The sequence below is a fragment of the Nipponia nippon genome, unplaced genomic scaffold, assembly GCF_047370975.1.
Source record: "Nipponia nippon isolate SJK-2023a ecotype South Korea unplaced genomic scaffold, ASM4737097v1 scaffold_5, whole genome shotgun sequence".
Taxonomy (NCBI): Eukaryota; Metazoa; Chordata; class Aves; order Pelecaniformes; family Threskiornithidae; genus Nipponia; species Nipponia nippon.
The window spans coordinates 17,758,495-17,780,593 of record NW_028262369.1 but is presented as its reverse complement, the minus strand read 5'-3'; the positions used below and the strand labels follow the sequence as shown (position 1 = coordinate 17,780,593).

Here is a 22,099-nt window from a genome sequence, read left to right as displayed (position 1 = left end):
GTTTCATGCCAATATCCACAAGTGACTTTTTGTCAACAGAAAGTAAGTCAGAGTTGGGCAAAGTCACTCTTACTGTGGAGTAAACATTGTGGTATGCTTTGGCTGTAAAACAGCCGCCATAGGAGCTGCCAGACACCTCAGGCACCAGCCCGAGCGTCGCTCGCAGTCCCTGTGCGCACTGCCACCAGCTCTTCCCATCCCACAGCATGCCTGGGCAGACCAGTGTCCCGCGGACTGCTTCCTCTCTGCTGTGTGTTTTCCTCCCCTCCAGCTCGCAGCGGAACATCCCGGGGACATTGCACATGCAGACCTCCTCACTCCCAAAGCACGTCCCTGCCCACAGGTACCTGCAGCACAAACTGGTCGGGCTCACTCAGCTTGCCGGGGTTCTCCTTGTAGCTCTGGAAACGCTGGACTTCCTCCCCATCTGGGGCATACAGCAAGAGCTGCTTGATGTGGGAAGGCTCCAGGCGGTCCGTCTCCATTGTCATGAGGATCTGGCGCAGCTCGATGTGCGAGAGCTTGAGGTGGGCTATCAGGATGGCTGCGGGGAAGGGAGGTCCGTCACTTGGGAGGGGAGGAGGACCAGACCCCGGGGGCTGGCTGCGCTGGGACAGGGGTCTGGCAGGATGGGACCAGGAGGGGAAGCTCAGTCTCTCCACAGTGTGAGTGGTGTGGACTTCTCCACGTGCCCGTGCTGGCACAGGGTCAGCCCTGGGGAGAGGAAGGGCTTTCTGCTCCCCAAGGCCCTGCAGAGGCTGCATGGGGCCCCAAGGAGCCACTCTGGTCCTGCAGACCCCCCCAGGATATTGCATCATCGTGCGTGTACATCACCAACACATCAGGCTGGGCTGCACTGGAAACCACCCCCATCGCTTCCTTCTCTCCCATGTCCCCCACAGCCAGGAGAGCAGGGGCTCACAGGGTCCCACCAAGCCCTCCCACCCTCCTTCTGCCAGAAGCACATCCTGGAGAAGGGGCACTGACCCTCGGCGGGTGGCAGGGTGGCCCCACACACCCTTGCTGCCCCACGGGCCATGCAAGCTCTTCCCCTCTCCCTCCCCAGGCCAATGAGTCACATCCCATCTCCGTCCTTTCTTGTAAAGCCTTCTTCTTCCCCCTGCCTGGTGCTGAGCCCAGCCTGGAGCAGGTCTGGGCTGCAGGAACAGTCCAGACCAGCAGAGCTGTGCTGGGATTGCCCTCATGGGATTGTGCTCATGAAGCCTCCCTCCTTTTACCTTTCCAGTTCTCTACATCCCCGGTCCCATCTCTGGGCCCGTTTTGGGGGGTACGTTCACCGTGATGTTTACTTACATGTGTTGTAGGCCTTTTTGTGGGACAAAATTTCAACCACGTCTTTCTTTTTAAAGTTTTCAGGCATGAGAGTTGGCTCTGGAAGAGAAACTGAAAGATTTAATCATGGGTAAGGACAGGCTCAGCCGGCTCCAGCAGGAAGAAAATTGTCCTGAAAACAGTGAAACCATGAATGAAAGAGAGGAGAACTGATGCTTTGCACACAGCAATGGGTCCAGGAATCCTTGAATTCTGCGATTCAAAGATCTCCTCAATGGAGGACTCAGTTGGAGCTGAAAAAGGTAAAACAAGAGGTGAAACACACAGAAAATCCCAGACTGCCCAGAAACATCCCAAAAAAGATACCCCCTGAGAAGAATCCTATCCCACTTCCACTGCCAGTCCCATCTGTATCTGGCTGCTCCAGCTTAGATCTGCCCACACTGCCATCATGCATCATGTCCCTTGCAGGAGAGCTCAGACATCCCACTGGCATTTTACTTTTCCCAGTGTAAATGAGGCAACCACGCTGCCCCACACCTCCCTTCGGGCAGGCTGCGAGGGGGCAGGAGCACACCGCTGTCACCCCAAGCCCCAAATGCCTCCCACTGCACAGGGCAGCCACCCTGGCCACCGCCGCTTGGCACCCCCAGCCTGGACCTGCTCTCTGGGTTTGCAGTGCCCAGAAACCCCGGGGGGTGGGAGATCCCAGTTGGTGGGTCTGCAGGAGACCCCAATTCAAGAGCAATGGGAAGGCTGCACTGGCGGGTAGCTACGGACCTCATACATAGGTTTTGGGGGGAACTAACTTAATATATATGTAGAAAGAAAAGTGTTGCTTGTAGTGCTCTCTATGGACAGAGAAATGTTTTCACGGCTTTTTCAGGGCTGAGTTCTCAAAGCAATAGAGCTGCAATTCTAATTTGCAGCTGTTACTGCTACTGCAGCACAACGGTGTCCGTGCGTGCCGACGGCCCAGCTGACTGTCCATACTGCGCAGACCGTAACAAGCAAAGGCCTTGCACAAATCGTTATAATATGTGGTGCAGGTTTGAGCTTCTGCTGTGTTGCAAACCAGGCCCTTTGTGGCACTGGAGAGCGGTGCTGGCACACCGGCATTCCCTGTGGTATGGGGATGGCCGGACAGGCACTGTGAGAGCTGGGAAGCAGCACTGAGCACAACAGGGAGCAAAGCCCTCCAGCTGAGTTTCACTGCCCCAATCGACTGAAATGCAGAGAGAAAACAGATAATGGCAGCGAAGAAAATTAAGGGAGATACACTGAAACAATCTCCACCTTAATGATCTGCTGTGCCACCAGCATCCTGAGTATGAATGAATTCTGTGCCATGGGTGATGCTAGGACCAGGCACTGCTTTGGTGCCCACCGAGCCCCAGTTCCTCCCAGTGCCCTGGTCTCTGGCCAGTACCAGGACCTATTCTGGGGCTCAGGTACTTACTTGTAGGCTTCTGCGTCCCAAAGTGCAGCTCCAGGTCGAGGTATTTGACCATATCACTCAGCTTGTCGTAATCCGAGTCTTCCCCGAGCTGCAGGAGGAGGAATAGTCAGGAGCCTTGCTGGAGCAGGGGACAGCCCAACACTGCCCGCCTGCGCTAGGCCACCTTCCCTCTGCCCCACACTAAGCTCTGCATCCCTAGAAGAAACCAGGACAGGTTGATGGCACTGTCCTGTAACTGGAGACTCAGCCATCATAAACCTTGCACAGAAACCAGAGCCTGGTGAACCGTTCACTTCTGTGGAGGCAGTTTCTACACAAGTTGCTAAGCCCATCTGAAACTTTGGGAATTCTTTGCGTACAAAAAAATCACTGAGAAGCATCATCTTGTTCTCTGGAGTGCTGGGGCAAGAGACCCACAGGATTTCAAGTGCTTGGTACGAGGTGGGTGCCTGTGGGACTGGAATATGATTCCACGGCTCCCCTCTAGATGCTCAGGGCACGAAGAATATGGCACATCTGAACACAGTCATCACCATTCATCATTCCACAGAGGCTGGAAGTTAAACTCCAGGGAGGCCAGCTTCTCCCTACAGGGACTCGAATCCACCTCCAGAGTTCTGCATCACTTCAAGTCCATAATGCCAAAGATTATCACATCTAGTCCCACTCTTCACCTCTGCTTTCCCCCTCCAGTGTCCTCCCCTGCCTCGGTGCTCTCCCCATCACTCTGCTTTCAACCATCTTCGTGGTTTCCCAAACAAAACCTCCTACAGCTGCAAAACATGGCTGAAGGCAGCTCCTGCCTATGTCAACCCACAGAGAGCAGGAAAGCAAGCGCTCCCCAGGACGCTGCAGTCAAAACCAGAATTTCAGATGCTTTCCAGAGCCTCTTCTCAACCTGGCAGCTTTGGTCCAAACAATTAGAAGGATGAAAAGAAATATGAGACTTTATGTAACATGGCATCTTCAGAGTTCATTCCCTTGGCTAAGGTATTGAATGCGTGGCCCAACAAGAGGTTAGGATGCGATGCTCCAGGGAGGGAACAGCCCCCTCCGCGCACTGGGCAGGGAGGAGAGCAGTGCCCGTGGATGCTCCCACCGACCTGCACAGCCTTGGCACAGGCAACCACTCCCCAGGCCACAGTTTGGACCCTCACCCCCTGCCCCACTCCCTGGTCCCTGTGCCCGGGCCATACCTGCCCCCAGATGGTCCCTTCGGAGTTCTCCACCTGCTCCCATCGCAGCCTCTTGACACTCATGTGGTTGGACTCACTCCTGCGGTGCAGCAGCCCCCGGTGCAGGGGGGGCGCGCAGGGCACCGGCGGGGGCGGCGGCGGGGGCGGCGGGGGTGGGATGGGGTGCAAGTGGCTGACAAGGGATTTGGGGGCCTGCGACGTGCTGGTCTTCGTGGCCTCTGCCTTGGTGGGGATGGTCTGGGGGTCGTGGAACTGCAGGGGGGGCGGTGGGGGGGGGGGGCTGAGCGGTGGAGGGGGGATGTGGTCTGAGAGCGTGGAGTAGGTCAGGGAGCTGCCCTCGTCACTGCTGCTGATGTACTCGCTGCTGCTGGCGTCATTGGTGACGTAGCTGCCCTGGTCATCGTGGAAACTCATCTGGGTGAGAAGAGAGGCTGAAGGTGGCACCTCATCCTCCACCTACCCAGCCCTCAGGGGTGTCCTACTCCCCAGCCGTGCAGCCCTCGCCCCCCTCCACCACCCACAGAGCCCCAGGATGTGTCCCCAGAGGTTCTGCACCCATCCCAGTGCAGTGCAGGCTGCACGATGGATGCTCCACAACCAGGACAGACAAAGACTGTGCACCGAGCCACCCCTGCGCCATGCTCACCTCCTCATAGTCATTCTCAGGGGTGAGGAAATCATCTACGATGGTGACCCGGTGTCCCAGCTGCTCACTGAGGGCATCCAGGAATCGGTCAGTGTCACGGCTGCGTGGGGGCCTGGAGAAGGTGAAGAGCTTCTTCCGTCGCGACAGAGGGCTGAGCGAGTAGTGCCGGTGCTTGGGGGATGGGGCTGGGCTGCTGTCGAGGCTGACATAGGGGTTGGACTCGGTGCTTGTCGGGGAAGCCACACTGCTGTGCAAGCGGTAGTAACACTGCTGGGAGGCCAGGGGGTCGCTGGGCCATGAGATCGTCATCCCCGGCTTGCGAGCACCTGCAGGACAGAGCGCTGTTGAGGAGGGCCCTGCAGCAGGCATTCCCTGGACCCCCCCACCCACGGGCTGCGACGAGCCCCAGCACCATGCTGAATGTGACCCAAGATAATGGTGCAGCCTGGGGGAGGAGAGATCCCCCGGGCCATGTCATCCCATGTACTCCATTGCCCTCCTGCAGATGCAGCTTTGCAGAAGCCATCGCTGGGCTCACACATGGCACTGTCACTGCTTTGTTATAAAATGGCACCAAGAAAAAGATGTCTTCTTCTCCGCCTGCCTGGCCAGCACCATCCACCATTGCCTGAGACCACCCCAGAACTGCCTCTCTCACACCATGGGAAGCCAGACGCTACCTGCAGCGTGTGCCAGCTCTGGGGCAGGAGGCGATGCTCTGTGCAGGGCAGCGTTGCCCATCTTGCCAGCAAAGCTGCCGATCAGGCGGTTTTCTAGTTCTGCATAGACAGCCGACATCTGAAAAAAAGGGCAAAGAGCCGCTGTCAATGCCTGCATCGAGATGGGGCTTGTGGAGCCCTCAGAGATCTGTGATGTCCTGGGGACAGGACAGCCACCACTGACCCTCCAGTCCCCAGTCTCTTACTCTTTAAAGGAGTGCTTCACCCCAACCCAAGGGTACTCTGCCTTTTCTGAAGCTCCCCAAGAGCCTCTCACTCACATGGCTGCAGGAAGATGCTGACAGACACCAGCCTTATTAAAGCTGACTAATTGCCCAGGGAAGCGATCTCAGAGACAAGCTCTGAGGCAGGGATGTTGTCAGCCACCAGCAGGTATTTACATGCAGACACATCCTTCCCCCGTTCCCTTTTTTCTGCTTTCCTGCGTTAACATGAAAGGAGTCAAACTGTTGACCCTCCCTGTGAACACAACGGTCCCGCACATGTCGGCAAAGCACTTCCCAGAGGCATCCCCCCCAGCCCCACGAGGTCACACCATTTTGGGGTTGGGCGTCTCCGGGAGGGATGTGCCGTCACCAGCCTGTCTCTCTCCAGGGATCAGGCGAACCGGGACCTCCACGGTGTCGCTCTGGCCTGCTGGGGAAGGAAGAGACAAACCAGTCAGGAGCCGCTCCTTCTGCCTCTGCCCCCCAGGGCTCTTGATGGTCCTGACCCATTAAGGTGTCCCCCATCTCCTGCTGGGACCCAGAGCCATCCTCCTGCCCAGGCGTGCAGCGAAGCACTGGGAGCTCCCAGGTCTGGGGGTCCCAAGGGACCCATGCAGGGCAGCTGGCAGCCCGATGCGTGGGCTGCCTGTGAAACAGGGAGCGTCTTACTTGAAGGTTCCCTGGGCGGCAGCAGAAGTCACCCGGCAGTGAAGCATGATGTGTGCTAGAAAACAAGCACAACTGAGACAAAATCCTCCTGTGCCTTGCCCTTTACCTCTCCATTTTCAGTTTCTTTCTCTATAAAATGAGGATATTCTTTATCTCTCAGTCTACCCAACTGGTAGATTTGGAAGCTGCCTATAAATCTTCAGCACCCGAGCAGTGCTGCGGCTGCAGTGTGGTTAGTGCGTTCCTCACTAGTGCTGCACACAGTGGACAGTGCCAAGTCAGGGGTTTCCATCACAGCATTTCAGGGGAAGAGACATTATCCAGGGCACATGCGGGAGTTTGCACTACATCCAGAACTCTCCAGGTATCAAGGTGCTGCAGTGCCATGGGTCTTTCTTTTTTCTTGGTTTCTTTCCCTTCAGCCTCCCCCAGGACAGTCAGGATCACCACACATGGCAGTTGAGGTCGCAGTTTCCAAAATCTGGTCCTTTCGGTTGCAGATGCATGGGCAGTGCTGGCTGCCCCAGCAGTGTCCCCTGGGATGGGGCTCTGCAGGGGACACGAGGAGGGAGGGAGGGAGGAAGGGAGGGAGGGAGGTCTGGACCCCTGTGAAGGCACAAGGGAGCTCACTTGGAGTGACGTTGATTTGACCAGCTCCAAATGAAACTGTTTTTCCAGTTACATCTATGGAGAGCTTCTGTTCAGAGGTTAACGGCTGCAGCAGTATAAGCTCTCAGAGGCGTGTCCAGACCCCCGATTTATCTCCAAGGGTGTGTGAAGGGCTCCTGGGAGGAAGCAGGCTGCAATCCCTGCCTTCCCCGAGCTGCTGGAGGCCAGGTTGAACAGGTTCACGTTCCCTTCAGCCACAATATTTCCACCCAGCAGTCAGGGCCAGGCTGAATACTGGGGCAGGCAGGCAGAACTTGGGAGAGCCCAGCGGAGCAGCTCTGTTCACACCAGCACCAAACTGGACCCATGTGCTCAGAGCCCAGCGTTTAATGGCAACAAAGAAAGGAGAGTCCAGGAGGGACATAGCTGGCTGTAATGAGAAAGGGCTCTGGAGTGGGGCTTTCATCGGGAACAGGAGGTGCAGCCTCCCCACCGCATCACCTCCCTCTCCAGGACTGAGGAACGGTGTCTGCTTTTCATAAATAAAAGGGTTGTGCAGGGAGGTGAGCTAGGAGCACCCAGGGCGGGATGCATCCCAGAGCCTGCTCAGGGTTGGGTAAGGTGAGCACAACAGGTCACAGGCTGCTCGGCTCTTTCCGCAGGGCAGCTGAGGACAAGGCTGCTCCCCAGCAGCTGGCGAGCATCTGCTGGCCGAGCGGCTTCCCTCCGGCGTATGCAGCTGTCGGCCACTTTCTGTGCTGTAATCACAACCAGAAATGCTCCTCAGAGGCAGGTTAGAGGATCTTCCTTGGGGAAATGTCTCGGAGTTGACTGCTCCGGCAGCAGGCCTCTCCGACAGCTGAGGAGCACCACGCTCCTGGTGAGGGCTGCCAGGAGGAAGGCGTGCAGCCCAAGTGCCGGCAGAGCGTGGCTGGTTGCAGTGGGGAGGTTGTGGTAGGGAGGTCGTGGTTGGAAGCCGTAAACACAGGTCAAGTGCCCTTTGCAATCAGCTAAGGGTGATGGAGGAATAAGCAGGATGCCTTGTCCTGCCATCTGGGAGAGGAGGGCAAAGACCCGAAGGACTGAAAACACAACAAGCAACCTGGGGTGCATCTGGGGGAGAGGGTTAGAGATCCAGGGGCTGTGGAAGGCCCTGCAGCAATACCAGGAGGATGGCATTTTCAGAGGAATGCGGAGATAGGGGGCTTCTCTCTGAAAAGAGGGAGGGTTTGTGCCGTGAGTGTAGTTCATCAGGAGTCTCAAAGAGGCTCTGAACCATGATCTTATTCCTCACATGGATTCCACAAATGCTGTTTTCCCTGTGAATTTGATGGTGTCCAAGAAAGTTCACAGGAAAGCTAGAATCTGCGCACCCCAGAATGGAGGGCTCAGACCAGCAGCATCAGTTCACATCTGAGCAATGGAAGGGATTGGAAACAATGGTCAGCCTCAGCCCAAGTGGCCTCTTACTGGAATTGCTTATTTGAACTGATTCTGAAAATATGGACTTCCAGTCAAAGCCTCTGCACTGGCTCTATGCTGACCTCTGTCTTTTCCCACTGTTCATGCTCAGGCACAGCCACCGGGACCCCGGTTCCTCCTCCCTGCAGAGGGAACCCCTGCGCAGCCCCCAGTCACTCACCTGCTGCCCCCCCTTCCTCGGGGCGGGGGGTTCGGAGGCTTCCCCGGCACAAGGAGGCCCCTCGAATGGAGCTGCGGTAGCGATCCTCTGCTTCTGGCTCAGCTGCAGCAGAAAACACCCTTCGTAAGGCATGGCTGGTATGTGCCGGACCCCACAGCTCCCCCATTCCTCCTCGCCATGACATGGGGGTCCCCCAAGCCCATCAGACTCGCAGCTGCTCTCTGAGCCCTGCACCCTGACCATGACCCCATGCAGAGCCTTGCGGGCACTGCAGCTGCCCGTCCCCCAGGTAGCCACTCACCTCGACCTCACACTGGCCCCGGGGAGTGGAACAGGTTACAAATGCTCCTGCCAGCACAGGGCAGGGGGATGGATGCCCAAAAATGGGACATGCAATTGATTTTTCCGGCAGGATTGGCATCCACCAGCTTATGGTGCACATGGAACTCCAGCCTTGAGCTAGGCTGGTCCAGAGGGGCTCGGCTAACTCCTTCCTGCCCTCGAGGGACAAGATGGGAGTGGGGGCCAGCACTGAAATGCTGTCTGGAAGAACCACATTGTCTAATGGATCAGTTCGTGTGCAGTTCAGTGCAACAGCTCAGAGAGGCTCAGACTTACAGCAGGATGAAGATACCAGAGCATCAATCCCCCTGGTATCCGACAGACCAATGCTTGGACAGCCCAATATACACACACATCAGAGATCACCACCGAGTTGGAAGAAGCCCAGATGAAGGACTAACCCAAATTCAGAGATCTCTGGCCATCGTGGTTCCACGCATGGACACACATGTAATGCATGAGAACAACCAGAACTTGACATGGTCAGAGATCGCCCCTTTCACCTGAGAAGCTGAAAAGGAGCCAGGGACCAGCCTGCAAACTGGAGACAACAGTCTGAAACAGCCTGGTCCTGGGAGATTTACTCCCGTGCTTTCCTCCTCTGCCAGTAGCTGGGGATACCTGCTTTGTATTCCTGAAATATAGCTGCAAACTGCAAATATATTGGCTTCCCCTTGACATCTTCTAAAGTTCTTTGGAATATACAACACTTTAGGTAGGTTGGGCCATGATTCTGCACACACAAAAGCAGTGGTAACTGAGAGTACAGATTAGGTGAGCAAATACCCAACAGGTTTCCATGCACAGCAAAGAATATTTGCACCAGGACTTCGAGCTGTTTCTCCCTGCAAGGGGGAAAGGCTGTGCTAAAATAACTGTGTTCCTCCAAAAGTCTCTCTTCAAGCAACGCCTCTTTTTACCTACATTGAGTCTAAAATAAACACATCAACACAATGTAAATAGCTTAGAATAGAAGAATTTGAAAGCAATTAAGGAGTCCAAATCCAAAGATTAAAACATTTCACTCCAAATTTGCCCTCACTTTTCTGCTGTCTGACTGCAAAGCCCACAATCCTCAGCAAACCACAGCTGGTTTTTGTGTTGCCACAGCCCCAGGTGATAGCAAGGGGAGCGGGGGACCGGGGAGGAGGAGAATCGCCGACTGCCTTCCAAGTGTCTTTGGGAGAGCCGCGCTCCCGGGCAGGCACAGCACTGCCGGAGGAGCCGTGCTCCCTACCTCCTCTAACCATGGATACCTGCGTACATCAGACCGCTGGAGACATCCCGAGGGACACCACCGTCATTGCTTATTTTGCCTCTCTGATCTGAACACTGCCCCTAAACGAGCTATTTCCTTTTGGGACTTCCTAACCTCTAACGACCCGAGCAGCTTCCAAAAACCTTTGCTCCCAGAGACAACCTCTCAGGTGCCATCTCTCTTCTCAGTGCAGAGTTTCCTTCCAAAACTACACAGCTCCATGGTGCAGAAAAGATAACCTCCTGCCTGACATTTTCAGATCAACCTCATCCGTAACAGGAGCTGGAAACTCCTCTGCACTGCTCTACATCGCGTGCAGCCACTGCTTCTGTGCAGGCAGCGTGTGGGCAGGAGCCAGGCAGGGCAGAGCCACAGCTGCCACCCCTGGGGAGAGCTGGCTGCTCCCTCATCGCCCCAGCCTGCTCTCAGCATGACGGACCAAGGTCCCCAGGGACCCAGTGGGACATGGCATGTCCGTTGCAGAGCGCAGGGGCTTTCCTCTCACCTGCCAAGGACTTGTAACCAAGAAACCTGGCAATCTTTTGCTGGCAGTGCTCCTGCTCTTCATACGTCAGCAGCTGGTAGATAAACTGCCAAATGACTTGCTTGGCCGGTGTGTCCAGCACCGGGTACACATCCACAATGAGAGTGTCAATATTCCTGCAAAATCGGAAAGAGAGGGCTGGGCAGTGAGCGCATCCCTGCGGCACAGCCCCACCACGCTGCTTCCCTGGGCTCTGGCGCTTCCCAGCCTGCCTCCACCTGCGTCTCAGCTGCCGCGCTGCCCCTCAGTCTTTGGCACAAACAGATTATTTCAAAGCAGAGGTGCCAGGCTGCAAGCAAGAGACCAAGCCCTTTGGGAAGTGGAGTTGTGCAGCTGGTGGTAATGGGGAAAGCAAACTCCCAGGGACCAGCAGCACCTGACAGCCAGGTATAAAACCTGGTTTGTGAGTCAGCCAGGGTGTCTGGGGTGGAGGAGTACTAGGAAGCAGAGAAATGCCCTGGAAAGACCTGAATTTTGTCCAGCAGCAGGTAAGCAGGCTCAGGTAGAGATGCATCAGAGGGGGCAGCTGGGCTGGCAGCCTTGCTGGGCTGAAGGCTTGGTCTCAGGTTGGCTCTGTGGTGTGTAGAGATGGTGAAAGGGCTGTTGAGAATAGCAGGGGTGTGCACCTGATTCAGTGGGGAGGCTAAAGCAGCCTGGGGGTGGAGGGCTGTCCTGGGTCAGAGAGCTAAAGTCAGGCTGCTTTTCTATTAAGAAACTGAGGCAGAGATGATGGGTTAAAGCTCATTGCAACTATTGCAGCCTTAATGCAGAAGTAATAGTAAGAACCTCTTATAAAGAGCTGGAAGGAGATTGCATATGTAGGAACAAATCTGTCGTCTTGATGTTAATTGAATGGACCATCACTGCCTTCCAAGGGGCAGGGACCAGGCACATAGGGGAGAACCGAAGGGTGAAGAGGCTCAGGTACTGCAAGGACTTCATAAATTAAGTGTCTTGGGGGTCCTCAGAGGCCAGCAGGGATGAGAAGCGGTGGGAGCCATCTAGAGCCTGCCAGAAGTCACCTGCTAAGTTTCTCCCTAGTTTTGGGTTAACTTGCCTTTTCTGTGGAGCTGGACACAGCTCTTGGCTGTCAGAAGCCTATTTCCCATTCAGAAAAGTTAAAGTTTTGTGGGGGAGCTGCTGAAGCAGGTGGCTGCTCTGCCCTGTGCAGGCACTGCTTCTTCCAGCTGGTGGCCAGGGCCAGCTGGCTTATCGTGTGCAAGCTGGCTGGGGGACCAAAGCCCAGAACAGGCATGTCCTGACTCCATCTTCTGCGTTTGCTGCTGGGAAATGCTGGTATCTGCATGCTGTGGTGGCAAGCAACGTAAACTTAATGTTTGGGGATTTCCCTCCTTGTTGGGGCAGTTAGAGGTCACAGCTGGCTTGTCTGGGATAGGCACGCAATTAGGTCATGATGAATTATTGTTAAATGGAGCAGTGGCCTCTGCATCGAGCCATCCAGGGCAGATACAGGCAAAATGAGATGGCTGGAGGAGAGGATGGGCATGCTGGTGCCCCTGGTGAGCCTTGCTCCCCGCAGTGGGCAGCAGCGACAGCCCCCAGTAAAACACTGCTGGAATACCAAGCAATGTGGACAGCCCTGCATGGTGAGGGGAACCTGGGGACTTGATTCATGGTACTTGGGGTTCCCACCCTTGTGCCACTGAGCAAGAGCAAAGTATCCCACTAGGATCAGGTCTGCATTTCCCAATTGCAGACCCCGAGGACTGGATCTGCTCCCACAGCTGCCGCTCCTCGGGTTGAAATACCCAACTGGGGAATCCTGTAGAAGCAGTGCAGTCTCAGGAGAGCACAAAACAATGATTTCTGCTTTCCTGGGGCAGCGTTAGTGATCACAGGGCCTCAAGAAAGTTCACTCAGCTGGTGCTGGGGGGGTTTATGCAGCTGTGCCTCCCCCAGCACCTGCAGATACAGAGGCAGCCCAGCCTCCCTGTAGGCAGGGGGATGCTGCAGGGTGGTGCAGCCCTCAGCCTGAGCTGTGGTGCACAGGGGCAGTGTCACGGCATTGTACTTGCTACTTTCTATTCTCTCTTACCATCAGTAACCTAAATACTGAGTGCTTTACTGCATTTCCTTGTCGAACTGAGGATTCCAGTCCTCTGATCCTTTGATCTTTACACCAGCAGATTACCGCACCGTGCAGCGGGAGCCTGCCTGGCCCTGGCCAGTGCATGTGCAGCTTGTGTGGGACCTGGGCTCCCGAGGAACAACTGGGCAGCCTGGCTCAGTTGGCTCAGCAGCTGTGGGAAGAGGCAGCAAGCATCTCCCAGCACCTAGAGGGATGGCTTATTCACTATGGTGTGGAAAGATTAAAGATCAAGGGCGTAAAACAAGGTCACTACTGAAAGCCTCGAGTCTGCTGAGGGATTCGTTTTGACCCTTGCAGCAGGGCGGGGAGGATGTGCTCCACTGCAGGACAAGGGCTCTGCCAGCCACAGCTGTTCCCACACTGCCACCAATGGAGTACTGCAGCCAAGATGCTGAGAAGAGTGAGAAGATAAGGATGAAACACAGCGAGATTTACTGAAAGAGGTGAAACAGGATCTGTGGCCATTGGGGTTGGCCAGACAGCAAGACAGCCTGCACTGCCAGGGACTGAGGTCATTTTATGAGGGATTAAGGGGTGACTGAATTAACCCCAAAAGCTAATGGGTCTGCCCTGTCCTCAGGCAGGACACCTGGTGAGAGATGGGCTTGTGCCCTGTGGACATGTACAGGGAAATACACAGCTGGGGAAATTGGAGAACAGCAGAGCTCAGTGCTGGCAGCCTTGCAGCCGAGGTCTGCCTTCTGCTTGGAGACTGACTCTGATATGGGCATTGCTAACAGGCCAGGTACCAGCATTAGAGGAATGGAGCTGCTAACAAGTTACCGATGTTGGAAGAAGCCTTCCAGTGCTTTGCAGATGGTATAGCGCTCAGGTGGAGTCAGCAGGTGCTCCAGCTGCTGGTTGAAGGTCCTTCCTTGAATCTTGATGCTAGAGGGGAGTATCTCTGCAACCCACTGCAGGGAGGTGAGGGCGGAGGAGGTGCTCGGGGACTCAGCAGAGTCAGAGTCTGCAAGGTGCAGGTAGAAAGAAAAAAGAAAATTCAATGGACAAAGGGTCTTAACCATGGGTTAAAAGGCTTGTCCTGAAACGAGGCGTCAGTCCTGGGGACAGCTGGGGCAGCTGCACCCATGTAAAATGCATGCTCCACAGAAATACAAACCCTGATGTGCTGATACAGATGTTATTATTGCAGTAAAACCAGATTTCAGTCACTGGAAGGCAGCATGGTGACAAGGTGAAATGGCTCATCTTGGATCTGTCTCTTCAACCATGCTGCTTCCGCACTGCCTGCAAATGCATGCAGATGATATTCCTTCTCTGGCTCTCTAAAGCCTCTGCTCAAGTTTCAGAACACTTTATGATAGTCGTTGACTTCAAAAGAAGCATCAGTCAGGGGTTACCTGTGAGTGAACTGAGGCATGGAAGGTCATTTGCTTTGCCACACTCATCTACACTGGTCCCTGTGCCACAGCCTGGCTGCCTCTGCAGTGAGTGCAGGGCAATAAGCATGGCTGGGAGAGGGACCTGACCACGTCTGTGGGATGCACTTATCCACACAAGAATATGGCCAAGGCAGTGGGAGCAAAAAATTCCATCTTTTCTTAGTTTCTTTTGGGCGGCAGTGAAGGAGTTTGAGTGCTACTGGCTCTGGACTGTGAACTATCAAGGTGCTCATTTTTGTTTCTAAGGCACATGCAAACAAGTTGGTAACACCAGGCTCCTAACTTGAAGCTCAGGAGAGTCCACTGCCACTCTGGAGGCAAGAGCCAGTCCCTAATTCCTGGGCCTATGCGTTGCAGAGCAGCACCCCAATAACGCACCAACCCTCCTGCCTTCGCACAGCTTTGGAAAGGCAGCAGTGGCCGTGCTCTTCCCTGAGCTGCGGTCCTGCCTCTCCATTGAAATCATGCTGACAACCACCCGCGTTGCCCCAGATACCCTCATCTCCCGCTGACTTTCTCACCAGTAGCAAGCTAAATTATTCATAATAGCAGCAGTTTTTCTGAACAGCGCAGTCCGTACACAACTGTGGGATTTGCACAGAGACCATGGATGCACAGGGTTGGATTACTTCAGTCAAGTACACAGCACAGACTGCACGTAAAGGACATTGGTAAGGGCTGTCAAGGACGATCATACAGTAGGATGAACCCTTCTGGAGAGCAGCCAAGCCTGAGATCAAGCCTGATCCCAGAAAGTGGGCAGCCACGTGCCCCAGCGAGAGGAGCAGCCCTCCAGGCAGCACGTTAAATCTGCTGAGCCTACAGGAGGTATTAGGCAATTCCCTCCTGTGCGGGGAATTTGGGAGCTGGCATGGGGCTTCTGCTGCTCCGGGCCCTCTCCTCCCCGCACTCTTACCGTTGGAGAAGTTGACGATCCCCTCTTCCACCACCAAGGTGGGCATCGCCCCGCTGCCCTGAAGCATCGACACCACCTTGTCATGGGAGCAGTTCCTGCGGGGCACAGGAGAGCCCGGGTCAGAGCTGCCAGGCTGCCCGCACAGGCAGCACTGAGGGCAGCAGCTCGTGGGAGAGCAGCGGTGAAATGGAGTTTGCAGCTGGCTTTGTTTATCTTGCAGAAAGCCTCATCTTGCTGCTCAGAACCAGGCAGTGTTGGGCTCTGCTGCAATTCCCCTGGACTGTGCTTGGCTTTATCTGTGCTGCTCAGAAAAGAGCCTCCCCAAGCGAAGCGTGAATCACCCCCTGTGACCGGGCTCTCTGCTGTACCTGCAGCACGGGATAACCACAGGGCATGCCTGCGAGCACCCTGCGGAGCTGTTGTGGCAAATGAAGCCAGCGTTACTTTAAGCTACGCTCAGACAATGAATTTTCCATTTAAATGATACAGTGCTGTGGGTCTCTCCTTGCCTGTCCTAATTCTGCATGAAAAGAAAATGCAAGGTGGATGTAAAGTGCATTTTTAGGCAAAAAAAAAATCTTGGAATGTCCTTCGAGAAGGGTACGGGCTGACCTGAGACAATGCCTGCCAAAACGTGGGCTCAGGACAATCTCCAACTCTGTCTCCTCTATTTTCTGGCAATGCCGCATCAGCCAACAGTTTGCTGGATCAGCTGAAATGTGAGAACCTGAGCACTGACAGAAGCAGCATCAGATGTTTAACCTTTAAATATTCATCACTTTCTCTTATCGTGTAGCCTCTTCTAACCCTTTGTTCTTGCTTTCTGTGCAGAAAGACCAACCCAAGGAAACACGGGCTGCTGCCACTGTGCCAGCAAGGTGCACGCTCAGCTCTGGTTTGATTGCTTTTGTTGTGCACAAATAATATATAGAAGAATTAACTTCTGGGTGGAAAAGCGATTGCCCGTGTGGTTTTAAACTTATGATCCCATTCTGGGAGTGATTCATGGGCTGACTGGTGCTCTGTTCCTTTCAAAAGCAGAACCCCAGGTGTTTAACTTGTACAGCTTAACTCACAGTGGCTCGAATCAGGGTCTGCCAGTGGGTTGCAGTCAGGACACCAATTATACATAGTGTCATGCATTATACATGGTTATTTGCACAGAGAAGTCACAGGAGTAGCAGGGGTGGAAACAAAATACTACTCCTAGAGCCAGTTTTTGTAAAAGAATAGTAAAGGAGATGCCCGTATGGGGCAAAACACCTCGTGCACCTCTGTAGACAGCTCTCAAGCACGACCAGCTCTCGTTTCTTTTGCATAAGAGGGAGCAAGCATGTGCTTGGCCACCTACAACCCGCCGGGACCCCCTGGCACAGGTCTTCTAAAGAGCCTCTTACCTCATGTCCAGACCATTGAGGAACAGGATCCGGTCTCCAGCTTTGAGAGCAGCCTTCTCAGCTGGGCTCCCTAAATGCACAGGGAACGAGAGGGGCTTTAGCTGGTGGGCCCCTGCTTACAGGGATGGGGTCCCAGCTCTCTGGCTGCTCTGTGCCCAGGGACACCCCCCAGGGCAGGGCATTCACTGCAGCTGGATTATCTGGGTGGGTTGGGGCTGTTCACTGGGTGCAGCGATGCCAGTGCCCAGCTTGCACTGGAAGTGCAGGTGTGATTTTGGGCTATTCACAGAACACAGACGTTTTCCACCTTGCAAAAGAGGGAATGCATGATGCCAAACTAAATTGTAACAAAGACACTAATTATTCAACTCGGGGGACTCCATCACTGAGCTTTGTAAAAGTCCCTTTTGCTATTTTCTAGCAAACAGCAGGCCCTTAAAATTTCAAGTTCAGACCAGAGATAAATAAGTATCTTTGAATCTTGTGGCTAGAGGTTTTCTTACCTGGTAGAACAGACTCAATCCATACTGGGGCATGGCCGCGTAGCGTGAAGCCAAAGCTTCTGTTGCCTTTATAAACTCGCACAGTTCTGCAGGTGAAAAAAAGCAAATGTGAAATCAGAGCCCAACAAATATTTGGTTCTTGTTTCCTTTCCCAGCCCCACCAAAGCCCTGTTAGCCCAGGTATCCCCCGAGTGCCCAAGCCCTCAATGCTCGCAAGGGGCCCTTTCATACCAAAGTGTCTTTCAAACGGGACTGCCCAGACATGCCCTGCCCGCAGGGAGAGGGGATGGAGGGAAGGTATGTGCAGGTTTGGTGGCCCCAGATGGCCACAGTGCAGCTGCCTGTCCTGCCAGCATTGCTAGCTTCTCCTGCCTGTGCTGGGGAGCAGAGGCAGTGAGCCAGCTTAGGGTGGTGGGGTGGGGAGTGATCCAGGGGTGCTACAAATGGCCCAGACAAAACCTCAGGGAGGGCTGGGGGGATCCGGGTGCTCTGGAGGCAGGCAGAGATGCCACTGTTTTAGGGGCAGAGCCCCTGAGCATGGCCTGTTGCTCTGCATTAATTACTAAATTCATAGAACCATTGTCCGGTCCTTCAAATCCAATGTGTTTTTAAAAGTGGAACATGGGATATAGCTTATATATTACATAGAATAAGAGAGACAACGTGTTTTAGGGGACAAAGGCTGATGAGAGAGAAATTAAATTCAGCTAGGAAATTTTGGAAGGAGCATTAAGAAGTCTCTCTGCTGGGAGGCTGATTAGAGCTGGGAGTTGTTCCCCACAGGGAGCTGGGGGAAGGCAACATCACCGAGATCATTTACAACCAGAAAACCTGTTGTAGGGACCGATCCTACACTGGCAAGGAGGGAGACTGTGCTGGAACTGGATTTTGGGTAAGTCACACCAAAAATTATCCTGGCAAGAGGGTGTGCTGCAGCCAAACACCCTGGAGATACCAGCTGGAGGCAGGGAAATAGCTCGGGATGTGCCTGTGGCAGCGCAGCCCCTCCTGGGAGGATTCCCCAGCCGTTCTGGCAGACCAGATCCTGCTCTCCTGTTCATGGGATGGGGCTGGGAACGGAGCAGGAGCCACCACCAGCATGGCAGGGCTGCTGAGGTCTGGCCCCTCTAGGGCTGCTGAGGTCTGGCCATATGGGCAGCGGGAAATGGGTTAATCCTCTGTGCACCAGGGATTGTCCTTCTTGCCTCCTGCGGCTGAGGCCTCGCACCCAGACACGCACCGGGGCACGGCAGGACGATACAGCCTGCTCTGCGCCTGGGTGCCCTGCATCCCACTGGCACAGCCAGGTGCTCGGCATCCCACCAGCACGGCCAGGTACCCACATCCTGCTGGCACGGCCATGCACCCTGCAGCCCACCCAGCACAGGAGCCGCCATCCCTTGCAGCCTGCAAGTGCCATCTCAGCTCCTCATGTGGCTTGTCCCAGCCAGCCCTGCAAGAGCAAGGGGGCAGAAAGGGTGGCCCGGAGCTGGGACAAGGGGTGCAAATGTGCCCAGCCTTCAAGAGGGAGAGGTCTTTGCTCATCCTCATCCCAGGAGGATTTCACCCACTCTGCACACCAAAGACATCTCCTTTCCTAGTGCCTTCCCCCCGTTTCCCTGGCATCCCTCCCTGTGCTGCCATCCACGCCAAATCAAACACTGCCACCGTGAACTCCAGGGTGTCCAGGAGAGGTGTTACCTGCGGGCAGCCCCCGAGGCCACATTGCTGCTGATGAGCGAAGTGGTTTTCCGCAGGCTTTTGCTGGCCTCCTCATGGCTGCGGGGCACGGAGCTGGCACGGGTGGAGACAAGGAGCCGCTCCTGGTGGTCCTCGCTCCGGCTGCGCCGCAGCCGATTGCTGTGCTGCTCACTCTTGGAGCGGCAGAGCTTGCTGATCAGGCTCTGCGACACCACCTCGTCAAACCGCTGCCGGTGCTTCTTGGGGATGAAAATCCTGGAAAAATGAGACAAGGGAGGGGAGTGAGGAGCAGGGCTGGAGTGGCCATAGCCCAGAGCTCCGGATCCAACCATACCTGGAAAGGAAAGGTCAGAGCAGCCCCAGCCCCTCCTGCGCTCTTGGCCTCAGTCCTCCCCGGAGTTGCAAATGCCAGGTTGAGGGATGCTGGGGATGCCAGGGACACTGGCTGCATCCTCTGCCCTGTCCTGTGCATGGCTGCATTGGGGCGAGGAGGTCAGGCCCCTCCACAGTGCAGTGCTTGCAGAGACAGATTCAAACAGCTCAGTTCCTCCTCACGCATCCCATCCTGGACCCCTTCAGCTGCCGGTCCTGGTACGCCAATGACGAGGTTCAACTCGAGTCGCAGATTAATTGCTTCCCCCCATGCCAACAGCCAGGGAGCCAGACGGGCAGGGAAGAACCCTTGTCCCCACCGTGCCCATCCTGTTACAACCCCGCTCCTTACTGCGTGGTACCCACGGCCAGGCATCCCAATGTGCAAGTGCCCCCCATGTTGCCCATGCCAAACCGCCTCCTCCAGACCTGCTTCTTCCCTAGCACATTCTGGGACCCCCAAAATATTGGTCCCCATCTCCTGCCCCAGCCCCTCTGCCGGGAGCCCTGGACTCCACTCTCCTGGGCTCCAGCCTTGGCTTCTGCCACCCCCCAGCTCCCACCACAGCCAGGTAGGAGCCTTGCACCCCTTGGGAGACACTGGTGTTGCAGGGGTGGGGATGGGCACAGTGATGCTGGAGGCAAGGGGACACCGCTGGGAACTTGCTCCATTTCAGGCCACCTCCCCTCTGCCCGGTAGGAGCTGCTCTGCCAGCAGCCAAGTCACCTTTGTGCCCCCCACAAGGACCCCCAGGACCCTCGGGGGATGCACAGCAAGCACAAAGCGGGATCCCAGGAGGGAGCGGGGAGAGTGCCTCTGCACCGCTCCCACCTCAGCCAGGGCTTCACCCCTGTAACACAGCGAAATGCTTTTTCTTTTCCTTCTGCCATCACAACAGTGAGACGCTGACACCCTGCTCACCTATTCCTGCCCTCCCATTTGCACATTTGGGGGCTTCTGGAGGAGCTGTTATCTCTGTGTGTTTCTATAGCAACTCTTCCCTGGACCTGTGCAGGGCTGCCTGTCGCAGCTGCATTTGCTCGTTAGACAATACCATCTTGTGAGGTTCATTAGTGCTCTTCACCTCGTGGCGGATGAGAACGTGCTCCCTACATTAACACAAACTCCGACACTTGCGGCGGAAGAGGGATGTGAGCATCACTTCCAAGCCACCCGGGGACCACATCTCCCGGGGGGGCACTAACTGGGCCAAACTCACAGCTGGCATCAGAGGATCCAGAGAAACTTGTTCCGAGGGGCTGCACCTTCCTGCTGCCAGCACGACATGGCTGTGATGATGGCCGACTGCTAACGAAGCGCAGCTGGAAAGGCTGGGGCTGGCGGGGGGCTCCCACGGGTCTCCCCTGTCCCTCAGGCAACTTTGCCAAAGGAACCTGAAAGCCTGGGTGAAGCCAGAGGAGAAGGAGGAGGAGGCTTCAAATCCCAAATCTACCAGGACCAGGATATCTGCATTTCCCCCCAACAAAAGGCAGAACTCAAAATAAGAGCTGATGCTCACGCTGAGTAGGAGCAGACAGATCGCAAGCCATCCCGAGGCTGACATATGCTCATGGAAAGCATTTGGTGATAATTTAAAATAAGTAACACATTGGTACAATTCACAGTCAATTTGTGATTAAGCAGCAGCTAGAAAAGAATGAAATCATGCTAATAAATAGTTCACCCAGCTGTAAGCAGGCTCCTGTGGGAATGCAGGCTGCCGCAGCCCCGTAGCAAGGGAGGACACGGCACGACGGCAGCAAGTCCCAGCAGGACCCCACGCCTCTGCCCTGGGAAAAGTCCGGGTTCCATGCAGGCAAAACGAGCACGCTCCCATTTAAGTTGGCCAAATTAAATTGGCCCTGCTCATTCCAGCAGGGCTGTCCCACTTTGCACTGCTGCTACTTCGCCTGCGGGCTGACAAACTTCAGGGTTGAGGAGCAAAGTACGGCTAGCTCAATAACCAGGCACAAGGACATGCTTTAAGGGTTTCACCATGAATTGACTCAGTCGTAGAAGTAAAACGGTGTCTTAGCAAGGAGAAGAGCTAAGTGACTGGTAAAAATAATCCTATTAAAGCATGCACAATAGTTTCCTTCTGCAAAACCCTTTGAGAGAATTTGCAGTGTGGACTTGGGGAGCCTGGGATGGCCCTGTGCTGCTGGGGGCTGGATCCCCTGAGCTCCCCGATGCCCTGTGGTTCAGTGGGTGCTGGCTTCCAAACTGTGTGTGCTCAGGTCTGATCCTTAATGAGGGACCCACCAAAGGCAGCACTTGGGGTGTCATTAGACAGCATCGATACCTCAGCCTGTCCTCTGCTCTGGTGCAGTGCTGCCTGTGCAGCACGCACCAGCACTGGCACCGGCACCAGCACAGGGCGGATGGTGCCCAGTGCTTAGCGGGAAACCACGGCTATTTCTGCAGCGCCCTGCCATCCCGTGGGACAAGCCCAGCTTTGCCTGTCTGCAGGGAGCACGATGCGCCCACCCTGTTTGCAGAGGTCAGCCTGGGACCAGGGGCAGACCCACTGTCCCAGCAGCCCCACAGGCTGCACATGCCTGTGGGAGGGCCTGGGGGCCGTGCAGCACTCGGCTGCCTTCAGACCTCATGCCTTCAGCTTCCTCTTCCTCCTCTTTGCATGCTCCAGGTCAGCCCTGGCTCTGTTCCCTGTTGGAGAGGGGATGGGAAAGGTGTTCCCAGCCCTGGGCGCTGCAGCCCTGTGCCTGCTCCCTGGCCCCAGTGCACTAACCCTCCTCTGCAGTGGTGTCAGCACATGCTCTTCAGGAGGATTCAGCCTGCTCTAACACATGAATGCTAATTCAGGGCATTTTCCAGGCCAGGAGAGGCCCCAGAGGCTGCAAGCTGCTTCACCTTCACTCCCTCTCCGAAGCAGCCCAGCCAGGAGTCCCTGCTCTGGGGCTCACTTCGGCAGAGGCTGTTTAGCACATCTCAGTCTTTGTCACACTCACTGTTTGTAAAACTCCCAGGCGGGTCACTTACAGCTCACCTCTGAGCGGACAGTCCCATTTCTGCAGCCTGCACTCACTGAGAGCTGCCTCCCCCACCAGCCCAGCACCGTGGAGAACCACCTT

The 22,099-nt window shown here is 55.4% G+C and overlaps 1 protein-coding gene across 1 annotated transcript in view; it reads right to left on the bottom strand.

The window, feature by feature from the left end:
- Positions 1 to 22,099, bottom strand: part of GRID2IP (Grid2 interacting protein) — a 42,518-nt gene that overhangs the window by 8,997 nt on the left and 11,422 nt on the right. Inside the window, exons 4-17 of the mRNA XM_087732012.1 lie at positions 18,635 to 18,889; positions 16,934 to 17,019; positions 16,431 to 16,500; positions 15,034 to 15,128; positions 13,498 to 13,681; positions 10,566 to 10,720; positions 8,461 to 8,562; positions 5,870 to 5,967; positions 5,275 to 5,392; positions 4,595 to 4,920; positions 3,949 to 4,362; positions 2,753 to 2,840; positions 1,315 to 1,392; positions 348 to 544 (exon numbers count right to left, since the gene is read on the bottom strand). Coding sequence (XP_087588138.1) covers positions 348 to 544; positions 1,315 to 1,392; positions 2,753 to 2,840; positions 3,949 to 4,362; positions 4,595 to 4,920; positions 5,275 to 5,392; positions 5,870 to 5,967; positions 8,461 to 8,562; positions 10,566 to 10,720; positions 13,498 to 13,681; positions 15,034 to 15,128; positions 16,431 to 16,500; positions 16,934 to 17,019; positions 18,635 to 18,889 — 2,266 coding nt within the window. The remainder of the gene's footprint in view (positions 1 to 347; positions 545 to 1,314; positions 1,393 to 2,752; positions 2,841 to 3,948; positions 4,363 to 4,594; positions 4,921 to 5,274; positions 5,393 to 5,869; positions 5,968 to 8,460; positions 8,563 to 10,565; positions 10,721 to 13,497; positions 13,682 to 15,033; positions 15,129 to 16,430; positions 16,501 to 16,933; positions 17,020 to 18,634; positions 18,890 to 22,099) is intronic.